At 35.8% G+C, this 14226-nt stretch overlaps 1 protein-coding gene across 4 annotated transcripts in view; it reads left to right on the top strand.

The window, feature by feature from the left end:
- Positions 1-14226, top strand: part of VAPA (VAMP associated protein A) — a 42893-nt gene that overhangs the window by 14584 nt on the left and 14083 nt on the right. For 2 of the 4 annotated variants that reach the window (XM_017951524.3, XM_017951525.3), the window contains exons 2-5: positions 339-487; positions 2988-3140; positions 6725-6828; positions 7573-7653. In XM_017951524.3, the coding sequence (XP_017807013.1) occupies positions 397-487; positions 2988-3140; positions 6725-6828; positions 7573-7653 (429 nt within the window). In that variant the 5' untranslated portion in view covers positions 339-396. The remainder of the gene's footprint in view (positions 1-338; positions 488-2987; positions 3141-6724; positions 6829-7572; positions 7654-14226) is intronic. The other 2 variants (XM_003914148.5, XM_003914149.4) reach the window with 1 other exon arrangement.

Genomic DNA, 14226 nt, shown 5'->3' with positions numbered 1-14226 from the left:
AGTCAGATACTTGTACCCTACTTAAGTTTGTAGGTACAGTAGTCAGATGTTTGTATCTACTTAAGATGAGTACGTTTGGATTTAAGAGAAATAAGACGAGTTATCTGAATAGTACTGACAGTTTTTCTTAACATTGATAAAAGGGCAAAATATGCATATAGGTAGATTCATGTGAAGGTGTCACCTACAAACGCCTGCTGACTAATTCAGATGTGTTGTATTGGTGATTCAGGTATCATGAGTGGCATTGCTATTGGTAGAATAATCTTCTGTAACGGTGAACTCACCTTTTAACATTTTGAAGAAAAGAGTACACATTTTTCCTGTTCACATAATAGATGAATACTTGGAAAAGAGATTTTCCACCAATATGAATTTCTGGAGGAGTATTTGAAAATGCGATGCAGTGGGAACATAGGACTTCATTGTGTGGGTCTGCATTGCAGAATGTCTACTGTCCTGTTTCCTGCCCCCACCTCCCACCCCAGTAAGTACCACCCAATCATAATGCCTAATGAAAACACCTTGTAAGGGGCAGTATCACCTAAAGGGTTATGTTTGTAGCACTTTCAGTAAGGTATATAACTTCTCTTTTCCGAAGATCTTAAGGTAGATTTCTTCGTCAGGCCTTTTAAATCAGCAGCTCCTGGGGGTACATGATACAACCCCTCTATCCCTGAACCCAGCTCTCTAACTCGTTTTACCTTCCATAAAAGTCAGTGTAAAATTTTTGTGAATATTTACCTATGTATGTTTTTCTGAGGTGTAGGATACGGCTTTCATCAGGTTCTTAAAGGATTCTGTAACTCACAAAAGTGGACCACATATTTCTTCCCATGACCTTTTTTAGCTGTTAAATCTGGTTATTCCTTTGCTAATGGTCATCAGTACTTGATAATTTTCCATTTTAAACTAGGAAAGGGGCTCAAATCTTAACTATCTGCTGGGAGCAACCCTCATTGAGAGGCTAGGTTAGAGGGATACAATGGAGCAGAAAATCTCAAATTCGTTTGTTGGGTGGGTTTATTATAGGTAATTCTACATTTTACTTGCAAGGTTAACATGCCTTGTTAAGAGTTTTGTTCTGAATTGGTGGGGTGTACTTCTTTTGATATATTATCATCATCTTTAGATAATTTATACTTTTATGTCTAGAAATCCCATAATCTGTATTGACAATTTATAATCCCTGGTGGGCAATATCATGAAATGTAAATACTATTTCAGAATTTGTACAACTCTCGTAGAGTTTGTTGATCAAAACTGACCCACAGTCATTTTAAAAATCAGTTAAAAAATTATTTTACCTTAGTTTGGATAATTGGCACTTTTTAAAATTGGAGAGAATTAAATTAATAAAACATTCAAATACTAAAAACACATAGTTATGAAAATACATAAATACATAATTAAAAATAATTAGGTATTCATATTATGGATTAGGATTGTTCAAAATTAAAATTTTGTGACGTGTCTTTTTGTCATGTTACTAAGAAATTGGATCTTTATTTTAATCTGTGCTTGCTACTAATGTTAAAGTCCTACTCAAAATAGTCCAATAAAATTTTACATTTTAAAGTGTTTGTAGTAATTATGGATTTGAGAATGTTAAGAAATGGAATTCGCCTTTAAGACTTCTAGTTTTATCAGTTCAAAACATATCTCCAGCCAGCCATTTTGTGGATTCCTGTAGTAAAATGGACACATTGGAGTTTTTTGTCTTTACTCTTACACTAGTTTTATGGTGGAGTTGTTAATCAGATGCTTTTCAAAAAGAAAATGCAAGCACTTGGGGTTGAAGAAGCAGCAAGGGGTGTATGTTGTAAATGGAATGATTAGTTTGGCCATATAATGAAACAAGCAGTTCAGAACATCGTACTTTATCACATGTATGCTTTTTTTCCCCAATATGCTTTCTTTTCTAAAACCTGCCTTTACATGCTTTCTTCTAATTTTCACTCATTTTTATCTCCTTCCTCTCATCCTAGTTCCAAATTTTTATTTATTAGAAAATATTTTACTATTCACAAACTTTAAGCATAGGATAAAATCAGTTTACTTCTTAGGGCTTGATAATAAGTGTCTTTTAATGACCTTGCCTTTGTAAAATTTTAAAAGACATGCTTATTCTTAAAGTTGAAATAAAGAAAAGATAGCCTTTATAATAGTTGTCTTTGATTCCAGCCTTCTAGCTTTTTTTAAAAAAAATATAACTTTAAACGAATTGTTTTTAGAATCATTTAAAATTACTTTTGGAATAGTTAGAACTGTGGTTATTGTTCCCAACTGGAACATGTTTTTATCTTCTGCCTCCAAATTAACCGGTATTTATTTTGTTGTCTAAATTAATCTGCATAATTTTTCTTTAGGCCTTTCTTTAGCAAAATGGATGAGCCTTTTGGGTTCTTTGTTTTGTGATTTTATGTTGTTTGGGTGCAGAACCAAAGCTTAAAAACTTTGTATCTAGAGCATATGGCATAATAAACACTTAACAAATATGTGAATGAATGAATGGATTGAATGAATGAACAAACAAAATTGAGGTAAAGCAAAAGCACTGATGTCATAGGGTGTAGGGTCTTCAGATGTAGAGATTTTTGCAGTTGGCCTAGTAAAATGAACTTGAAGATTGACACTGGTTTGCAGACAACTGGGAAATTCTGATATTTTCAGCAATGTATTAACAACATACTATAAAAATACAGTTGTAAACTTCATAGATCAGAAGTTTCACAGTACTTTTTTTGATAGAAATCATACATGTTTATGGTAGAAATTTTGTGAAATACAGGGAATGAAGAAGAAAACACGACTTTTTTTTAAGTCTACCACCTGGAGAAAGGCAGTGTTAGTAGCCATTTGGGATATTTATGCCTACAAATGTCAACACATAATTAAAATTAAAGTTACATACTTTCAGTTTTGATTCCTTTGTTGTTGAGAATCCAATTAAATTTTGTTTTCTCTTTAATTTTTAAACTTTACAGGCCCCTTCACAGATGTAGTCACTACAAATCTTAAATTGCGAAATCCATCGGATAGAAAAGTGTGTTTCAAAGTGAAGACTACAGCACCTCGCCGGTATTGTGTGAGGCCCAACAGTGGAATTATTGACCCAGGGTCAACTGTGACTGTTTCAGGTAGCAAATCATGTTCTGAATTTATGTACATTTGAATTTTGACATTTTATGATTCTGTTTTTGTTTAATAAGGTTTCATCTGGAGGGAGGGAGATAATTCTTATATTATTCTGGCTTTGCCTTTAAAGATGTCTTGTTATTCTACTATATGCAAGCTGTTTCAGAAAATTTCTCACTCTCATCTTCTGTGTAGGGAGTGTGGTCAGTTTATAAGAAATTATTGTCAATTACAAACTTTATATCTAGTCTTTATTTCTACAGCTAACCACTACCTTCTCTACCTTTGTTATTTTATCTTTGAAAAATTATACCATTTTTCTGATGGGTCATTCTCCTTCAGATCATGATCATATTACATGTTGCATGCAACTGTAGAAGTGTCATAATTCTTCTGCTTAAGAAGGTATAATGCCACTTTTGCCTACTGTGTCAAATCAGATGAGTCTTTATGTCTTTCATTGTAAATGTCAACAGTGTCCTGCGTGTGAAAACTTTTATTTTACTACTCTCTTACGTGTTTACTTGTCAAAGAAGTATGCTTGCCATATATGGATTGCTTACTCCTGCTATGGAGTCGATACTGGTACCATAGCTAATTCCCCTATAAACTGTTTTTTTCTTTCTCAGTCCCTCTGACTTCACTGATATAGCTGAGAAATAGGAACTAAATATGAGAACTTATATGGTTCCATGTATTTTACTTAGGGGAGAACCTCTCAGGCTGCATTTACTCTTCCTTTAGAGCAGTACTTCTCAACTCCCACTATGTGCTGTAATAACGCAGGGAGCAGGAACACACATGGATTCGTCTCTCTCAGATCAGAATCTCTGGGAGCATGGCTTAGAAATGTGTACGTTTACGCTGGGCGCGGTGGCTCACACCTGTAATCCCAATATTTTGGGAGGCCGAGGCGGGTGGATCACAAGGTCAGGAGTTCAAGACCAGCCTGATCAAGATGGTGAAACCCTGTCTGTACTAAAAATACAAAAAATTAGCCGAGTGTGGTGTTGGGCGCCTGTGGTCCCAGCTACTTGGGAGGCTGAGGCAGAGAATTGCTTGAACCCAGGAGGCGGAGGTTGCAGTGAGCCGAGACCACACCACTGCACTTCAGCCTGGGCGACAGAGTAAGACTCTATCTCAAAAAAAAAAGTGCACATTAAAAAAAAAAAAAAAGGCCTGGGTGATCTTGATAAGTAATCCCAAGATACAATAATTCCATATCAGTTTTCAAGTCCACAGCAGAATTGGGTAGAGAGAGAGAGAACCCAGGGTAGGCTCATTGAGAGTATTTAGAGGTGGAACCTGAGTGCAAAGGCCATGAAGGACAGACCATAGAGTTTTTGGGGACGCTAAATCTTCTCTCGGCAGGTATAGCCAAAAACCTCAACAGCGAGGAAAAAGATGTTGTAGTGAATCTTGTGTTAAGGAGGCCTGGGAGGGGTGCCTTTCATGTTTCTTTGCTAAGTCTAATTCATCAGTTCTTGGGATGAAGAGATGGGAAATAAAGATGAAGGAATGCATGCTCTCTGGATGTTGCTGCTTTTGACTATATCTTTAAGCCTTTAGCACAATTGGAAGAAGAGATAATTCTTTCTTGTTTTCTTTTTTCTTTTTTTTGGAGACAATGTCTTGCTCTGTTGCCCAGGCAGGAGTGCAGTGATGTAATCTCAGCTGACTGCAACTTCCGCCTCCTGGGTTCAAGTGATTCTCATGCCTCAGCCACTTGAGTAGCTAGGATTACAGGCGTGCGCCAACAGCCTGGCTCATTTTTATATTTTTAGTAGAGACAAGAGTTTCACCATGATGGCCAGGCTGGTCTCGAACTCCTGACCTCAAGTGATCCGTCCACGTTAGCCTCCCCAAAGGCTGGGATTACAGGCGTGAGCCACTGCACCTGGCCAGAAGATATAATTATTTCAATCCACATGGCTAAAAATAGTTTATTGGTACAAACAGTTATATCCCTAGGAATCCAAACAGCTATGCAGAATGATTTTTTCTTTGAGGGGCCTAGATTGCTGGTTTCTGTGTATTAATATTTCTTGAGAAAATAACGTATCAAAGCATTTTCTTCCACAGAAACCTGCCTTATTAAAACCTGCAGACAAACTGGTTACTGATTACACAGACATGCCCTTGGATTGCTCTACTTCAATGAGAATTTGACTTTTCCAATTTTTAGTGTAGTTTATTTCCATTTACAGTCACTCAAAGGTATGCTTCTTCCAGCAACCTTCTCTGGTTAATTCTCTGTACTACATGCTCATTTCTCTTTTTCCCCGTGTCCCTTTGACACTTTTTTTTGAATTTGTTCCAATTTGTGCACATTTTTATCTATGTTTTCAAGATCGTCTTTGTCTCGTTTTGTGGTCTACAACCTAAATTAGAGTGTGACTGCCGTAAACTTAACCATGTTGTAAGTTTTCTTTTTATTCACAGATTTTTGGTTCATAGTGATTAGCTTATAATGATTACTTAGTGAAGGTTGCTAATGGAATTTTATTTAGCTTAAGCTGTATTCTGAGGCATTTTATCCAGTACATTTCCTGCTGCTGTGTATTTGGCCCCTTGAAAAAGTTGTCTTAACCTTGATAGCAGTTAATGGACTTCTCAGACACACCTTGTGAATAAGATTTTATTACATCATTGTTATTTTCTACATTTATTTACTCGTGTTTATCTTTTCGAAAGTGTGGAGATATATCTTAGAAATAATCCAAAGTGAGGGAAATAATTTCTATAATACCATGTACATACTTTGTGTAACTGTTGATTCATTTTTTATATAGTCTCATATTGGACTCACGTTACATAAATTTAGCATGACTTACAACCACATGGAACCTTAGAAAACTTAAAAGTTGGGAAATTATAAATGCTTAAAAATTTTGAATGTTATTGAGACTGTAGAATATATTTTAGAAATCAAGAGGCTATATGGTTTCCTTGTGTACTTTTGTTTTCTTAAAAGATTGAAATAAATTCATAAACTGAAATAGATGTTTATTTAAAATACATTTTTGAAAAATTAATTATATTAATATATGGGCTGGGCGCTGCGGCTAACGCATGTAATCCTAGCACTTTGGGAGGCTGAGGAAGGCGGATCTCTTGAGCCCAGGAATTTGATACCAGCCTGGGCAAAATGGCGAAAACCCTTTCTCTACAAAATGAGCCCAGGGAGGTTGAGGCTACGGTGAGCAGAGATGGCGCCACTGCACTGCAGCCTCACGACAGAGTAAGACTCAGTTTTAAAAAGCAAAAAATAGATGGTAGTGAGGTTTTAAGTTACTATTTCTCCTTTAAATATGCCAGCTATATAATTTTAAATCAGAAAACACTAAAATGAAGCCTAAATTCATAACTAGTTTTAATAACTTAGTAGATTTCTGGTGTTTGGTTTCTTGAACCCTTCTTGGTTTTGTTTAAATTTGCATATTTGTGAAGTAATAGGAATGATACTATGGCCAGATACTGTTTAAGGCAAATCCCGGACTTGGTATAATTTAATCTGTAACTGTTTCAATGTATGTCTTTCAAACATGCAGGAGACAATATAATATATCCTTTTTTTCTTATTTAGTAATGCTGCAGCCCTTTGACTATGATCCGAATGAAAAGAGTAAACACAAGTTTATGGTACAGACAATTTTTGCTCCACCAAACACCTCAGATATGGAAGCTGTGGTAAGTACAGAAGAAGAATTTATTTTGGGGAGTGGAGTTTAAACTGTGGGTTTTGTTCAGCAGTCAGTAGAAAAACTTAATTTCTAAAAACTAAAAGTTAAATTTAGATTTTTAAAAAACTGCCAATGTCTTCATTGTAGATAATCCTAACTTACAGAATGAAAGAATTTTTAAATAGTATTTTTTTTTTTAGAAACAATTTAGAAATGCTGCTACTGGCCTAGTGCAGTGGCTCACACCTGTAATCCCAGCCCTTTGGGAGGCTAAGATGGGAGTATCTCAAGCCCAGGAGTTCGAGACCAGCCCAGGCGACATGACAAGACCCTGTCTCTACAATAAAAAAAAAAAAAAAAAAAAAAAAGTAAAAAAACCAACAGATGCCTGTAGTCCCAGCTACCCAGGAGGCTTGCTTGAGCCCAGGAGTGGCCACTGCACTCCAGCCTGGGAGACAGAATGAGACCAACTGGAAAAAGAGAAAAAAGAAAGAAATGCTGCTCTTAAGAAGAAAGTCCTGTGGTTGCTAGCGATATCATCGTGATTGTAATGGATGGTGATAGTAACTCTAGGATTATATATTCTGTGACATTAGCCAGTAACAATGGCAGGGTGATCAGTGAAGAGTGCACCAGTGTATTTTAGCCAAGCCAGGCAGCTACACTCATCTTTTAGCTGTCCCATGAGGTCAAACTTACTTACCATGATCATACCTCCTATGTCTCATTTTTGGTTTTGTTTATTTTTTAGTGGAAAGAGGCAAAACCTGATGAATTAATGGATTCCAAATTGAGATGTGTATTTGAAATGCCTAATGAAAATGACAAATTGGTAAGTAGGAAAATGTAAAAAAAAATTGAAGCTGTTGAGCACTCAGTTCCTTTGATTAATTTTGCTTCTATTTTTGACCTTTGAGGTATGTGTGTTATGGCTCTTTCATGTCATAAGACTCAGTGGTTAAGTTTTTAAAAACTTGGTATACTTTTTTTTTTTTTTTATTAAATAACATTTTGTTTATCCAAGAAGAAAGAAAGACTCACTTTTAGGTCTAGACTACATCCTGGAGAAGAATCCTTTAAGTATAGCAGATTTTTGTGGCGTAAACCACTACAGGTTCTTTTTTAGAATGAGACATGTATACATAATTTAAAAATACGTATAAATTGCTTTTTGGCCATTATGTACCAGCAGTTTGGGGATAAAAAATTCACTTACATGGACAGTTTATTCCAGGTTTAGCTATTCCCAGGTATTTTGCTCACTTTTGTTTTTAGTCAAATCCATCTGATTGCATTCTTTAGTAAATAATTGTTATGCTGCTTACTCATTAGTGTAGGTCAAATACAATTTGGGGGACTGAGGGATATATGTGTTTATTTAAAAACAAACAAATAGTAGTCGGTGAATGTACAGAGTGGATTATAGTCACTTACCTTGTCCTTTTCCCTGTCTGGGTTGCAAATTTGAATCTTTCCCTATGGTAAGAGAGACTTGAAAGATAAGTTTTTCTGTGTGTGTATGTGACTTAATACATACAATAATATGGATAAATAGAATTGTTTGGCACGATTTGGTTACAATCTGACATGACTACTCCCTTAATCTGGTGGCCATTTGCTCTATTGAAAAGTAAACATGCAGATTAAATACGTGGGCTCAGTTACTGTGTTTCTCTTTCAGGATAAGCAGAAATGAAAAGGTCTCTGGCAATTAGGTGTTGACCAAATTAGTTTTTGAATTTTAAAAATACCTCTTTTAAGTGATTTTTGAGGTATTTGCCAAAAGCAAAAACATGTGAACACGTATATTCTCTGTAAAGTGAGTGTTAGATGGCCTGTGTATGCTTTCCATTTAGAGGTTTTCTTTTTTGGCTTAGGCTGAGGGAAGCTAATAGCTTGCACAGCTCTTACTGTTGAAATCAAGAAAACAAAACAGCGTATTGTCTGGATTGACTTTTTTAAAAAAAAATTTGGATATTTTCTCACTTAGAGTTTTATGTCATTTTTTACAGTAATTCAGTCAGCATAAATCTGTCTTCTATCTAGGCTTCTGCTATGCTCTGGATAGCACACACTTTGAGATGTGTGAAAAGGATTGAGACCACAGGTATTTGATACTGCTGATTAAGAGTAGCTCTCACCGGTTTGGAAACCAAACCAGAAGTTGATGGGAATGATACAGTAATGACAGTTGAACCCAGCGATTTACCCATCTTGGGTGAAAAGAGCCGTTATGCCTACCTATTGGTCTAGCCCATAGTTATCCAAGAAAGTAGTTTTGGGTCTCTTTTAGCGCTTGAGCAAATACCGAATGGAGTTCCCAGAATCGCCTGTGGTGGAACTCGAGCAGCAGTAGTTTGAACCTGGAACCTTTTCAGAGCAGGTATTACTAGTAACCTGAAAGCTGTTAAGTAACTTCAAAGTACTCTAGAGAATATCTTGAGTCTGAGCCTTGATTAGCTAGGTGCTAATGTATTTTCACTAATTGGATTATCTGGACTTGTATATTAAATTGTAGGAAATATCTGCTAAAGATAATTTTTAAGAAGATTTATTTTGAAAAACTTGAAGCACCTAGAAGAGTAGGTAGGAGGAGTATAATGCACCTCTGTGAACTTATGAGCAGCTTTAACAATGACTAGTTTGTGGTTAAGCTTATTATATATAAATCCTATTACTTCTCATCTTAGGTATTGTTTAAGGCAAATCCCAGACATGGTATACTTTAATCTGTAACTGTTTGAATGTATATCTTTCAAAGTACTTTAAAAAAAGAGATAAAAGAGTTTTAATGACAATACTGTTACCATGCCTTTAAAAATTTAGCATATCCTTAATATCAGGCTATCCAGGCAGCATTAAAACTTGTCACAGATGTCATTAAAAAAATTTTTTTTCTGCAGTTTGTTTGAATTAGATGAAAATAAAGTCCAAATAGTTGTTCCTTTTTTTTTGTTTTTCTTTGAGATGGAGTCTTGCTCTGTTGTTCAGGCTGGAGTGCAGTAGCACGATCCTGGCGCACTGCAACCTGTGCCTCACGGATTCAAGCAGTTCTCCTGCCTTAGCCTCTAGTAGCTGGGATTACAGGTGCACGCCACCACACCTGGCTAATTTTTGTATTTTTTGTAGAGACAGGCTTTTGCCAGACTGGTCTCAAAATCCTGACCTCAGGTGATCTACCTGCCTTGGCCTCCCAAAGTGTGCTGGGATTACAGGTGTGAGCCACCGCGCCTGGCCGAGTCCAAATACTTCTGTTGGATGATATGTTTCTTAAATCTCTTAGTTTGTTGTTTCCTCTCTCTCTTTTTTTTTTTTTTTTGCAAATTATTGAATGTTTTTATTATTAAACTATGTTTGCCTATAGACGTTCCCACAGACTTGATTTTGCTGATTCCATCCTTGTGGTCCCATTTAGCCTTCTTCCCCTGTCCCTGGTATTTCCTATGATTGAAAGTTTGAAATGAGTGGTTCTCATCCAGGGGCAATCGATTTGCTCCTCTAGGGACCGTGTTTGGAAACATTTTTGATTTTCATGACTGAGAGGTAGGTAAGGGTGCTACAGGTAACCTGTTTAGTGGGCAGAGGCCAGAGATGCCTTTCAACTTCCTGTGATGCACAGAACAGCCCCCACAACAAAGAATAATCTGGCTCAAAATGTCAGTAAAGTTGAGATTGAGACAATATGGCCTAGGTCTGTTAATTCATTTAAGATTGTCTGATGGTGATACTCTGTCATTCCTGCTTCATAACACTAGTTACAATACTTGTGTAAAGAGAAACTTGTGCTTATGTAATATTTGGTTATTAAGTGGTAGAGTTTAAAAAGGCAGAACAAATGCCAAAGTTTATCTTTAAAGGTTTTGAAAAATGAGTTGGTTTGTAAGCATCCCACCTCGTGATGTACAGTTGATCTTCCACTTTCCATCCTTTCTTTCTTCCCTCCCTGCTTCTATATTGATAAAACTCATGAATTTAAACATATTTGAGTTTTAACTCTTGGCAGTTAATTATTATTATTGGTGCTCAAGTTGCCTGGTAAGGATACTTTTCACATTGGTTCTTGAGATTTTTTGATCCTCATAGTCTTTGGTAATTTTCTTGTCTAATGTGGCAAGATTTTTCCAGGTTCAGACCTGGAAAGAAGCTCAGGACCATTTCAGTGGGAGATGGTATTTCAGGACTACAGTCGGCCGGGGCCCTGTGACAAAATTGATTTTTAATTTTGTCAAACTCTCTATTCATTTTTTTGACCAAGATGAGTGGAGGCCCATTTTTCATTTGAAGGTGCTTCTTCAAATGGTAAAATTTTAATGATAAAACAGCATATAGGATGATGTGGATCCTTTTATTTCTTGGGGTAATGATTGCATTTTATGGTTGGATTATGTTGGGTAATTCAAAATGTGCAAAATCCAATACTGATCCTGAGAAGAATGGGCAGGTACTTCTATGAACCGGCTGAAGTGGTGTTTCAGTATAGCAATAGATAAATATAACTTATGACGTTCATGGCTCACTGGCCTTGCCGTTATGATTTTTGATGGATGTTTTTGAATGTTTATAATTTACATTTCAAGTTTTACACATAAAATGAGACTTAAAGATTGTAATATATCACCATTTCAAATTTATGTAATTGGAACTTGCAAAAATTGTGTCTATACTATCTAGGCTGGAAGTGGCCTTAATTGATTAATGTGTATGTTAAAGAGAGACTAAAACACAACTGTGTTTTTATAAGGCAGTATTTCCCAGTGTATTAGGTTGGAAGCGTTCTGTAGTCAAGTGAGCTTGGAAAAATACTGTAAATGTCTCCAAGAGGAATCACATGTGTATCTGCCTATTAAAGGCTCTGAGAAAACTTAATGGTAAAGAAATATATTTAATCCAGTATTTTTTTTTTTATTTAGAATAACCTAATTAGGAAATGCCGATGTTCTGAAAAAATATACTTTGGGAAATACTGTTCCTGCCTAAACTCACTCTTGTAATATTAACTAACCTGCAGATTGTACAAGAAATGTTACATACCGAGAAATGTGTTGAAACTCAGTGCAACCTGGCACAGACCGAGTTCCATCTGGGTTGTTAATTGATTGTGTGACTTTCAAGTTATCAATTTAATGTTGCATCTCATCTTTTATAGAAAATATGAAATCTTAAGGTACCAAATCTGAAGTCTTATGATAGCACAAAATATATAAGAAGTTTTTGTTTCTAATAATTAAGGATAAAACCTTTTATATCTGTCTAAAGATAAATAACAGAACACCTCTTTCTTAATATTTTATTCATGTGGTAATAAGACCCTATTGATAATTGTATCCTGCTGTTTCTAGGTCAATATTCTTTATAGGTGAAGTTGATAAAACTGGTTAAAAAAATATTTTTGACATGTTGGTTTCTTTCTAGTATCTGTAGATAAAATTAGTAGTTAATATTCGTTTTCTTTGTTTAGCATGAAATTTGGCTCTTTGGAAATTAGGACATTATTGGATAGTGTGATACACAGTTTGTTAATTTACTTCAGATGAATTGATAAAATGCTATATGACGCTGAATCCTGACTTACACAATTGCTGAAATATGACACTCCCTTATTCAAAGAAAATACATTTCTAAATGTGCAAGATGAACAAAAATGTTTTGAAAACTTGATGTATTTTTTAAAAGTATAGAGTGGAAAATATACTTTTTATCTTACAGTTAAGATTGTGATACAGAGAATTCTTTGAGATCTTTCGATCTTTTAGTTTATTAGTATGTTGTAAAAAGTGTGTTAACTTAAGCAAAATCAGTTTAATTTTTAACGGCATTGCTGGTAACAGCTTAGGATTTAACATAGAACTCTGGATGGCATTTGTATTTTTTGTTCAGCTTTATTTAGTGTTTAGAGCAGTGGAGAAGTTCATAGGGGTTCTTTACACCTTTATTTTTTGTTTCAATATATGCATACATTATTAAATGATCACCACAATCAAGCTGATTAACATATCAATCACCTCAGATAAGCACCATTTTTATGGGTCACATTTACTTTAGAGAGTCGATCAAAATTTCATTTTTGGTAGTCAACTTAGAAAAATTTGGTTAGTGTTGAAAACAGATTCTGCAATAGCTATCACAATTGTTGATGCACTCTCCTCAGATATTGTAGAGGTAACAAGTCTTGAACTTCATGATTTTTTTTTAGTGTGTCTTAACCCCACTTCCTCACTTCCCCAGCCCCTCTTCCTGTATCCTTGTGCAGAAAGAAGTACACTGGTATTTAAGTACTGTATTAGTCTGTTCTCACATTGCTGTAAAGAAATACCTGAGACTGGGTAATTTATAAAGAAAAGAGGTTTAATTGGCTCACAGTTCTGCAGGCGTACAGGCAACATGACGGCTTCTGTATCTGAGGAGGCCTCAGGAAACCTCCAGTCATGGTGGAGAGCAAGGGGGAGCAGATGCCTCACATGGTAGGAACAGGAGCAAGAGAGAGCGAAGGGGCAGTGCTACACTCTTTTTAACAACCAGATCTCATGAGAACTCTATCATGAGAACAGTACCACGAGGATGGTGCTAAACCATTCATGAAGGACCCACCCCCATGATCCAGTCACTTCCCACCAGGCCCCACCTCCAACACTGGAGATTACAATTTGACATGAGATTTGCCAGGGACACAGATCCAAACCATATCAAGTATGTTGTATACATATACCCCACTTGTTTGAGGATTTTGATCTTTTTACGGATGCTGTTCATTCTTGGGTGTTTACGTGTTTGGAATGCAGTGAAAAAGTATGATGTTATTTTGTTGATTTCCTTAGACTCTTTAGGACCTTGATACTGAATATATAAGTAAGGAAAGATTGAAGTTTTGTGTTCATCTTATAGGGTAAAAAAATGGAGCCAACTTTAGAATCACAGTGACTGAGTTCATATTTTTATTTTTATAGTTTAAATAAATCATTTATTTGTGACAAAACAATTCTCATTTATTTGAACCATCACTAAAGTGTGGGCTACTTTTTGGGAAATAGCTCTGATTTGGATCATAGATAAAGTGCCCCAGGAAACTTAGGAACCCTTTTATTTTAGAACAAAAGGACTCTTAGTATTTTTTTCCTGGATAATAAACATAAGCAAATACCATCCTTAAGCACACTGAGCTGTGTCGTTACCCTAGTCCTCGGGATCAGCAGGTGTGTGCCAATACATTTCATTTTGTTAATGACCCCTAGTGTCTTCAGTTGAGTTATTGTCAGTGCTAGTACTGAAAGCCATTCAGCATGTTCCGTGTATTGTTGACAGCTGGAGGCACATGATACGAAAGTGCTGACTATTGTACAAAATAGGGTTCTTTGAATTATTAGCTCTGTTCGGATTGTCAGCTCTGTATTATGAAATACGTAATGTC

The sequence above is a fragment of the Papio anubis genome, chromosome 19 (assembly GCF_008728515.1).
Source record: "Papio anubis isolate 15944 chromosome 19, Panubis1.0, whole genome shotgun sequence".
Lineage (NCBI taxonomy): Eukaryota > Metazoa > Chordata > Mammalia > Primates > Cercopithecidae > Papio > Papio anubis.
The sequence above is the reverse complement of the archived record's forward strand: the minus strand, read 5'-3'. Positions and strand labels throughout refer to the sequence as shown.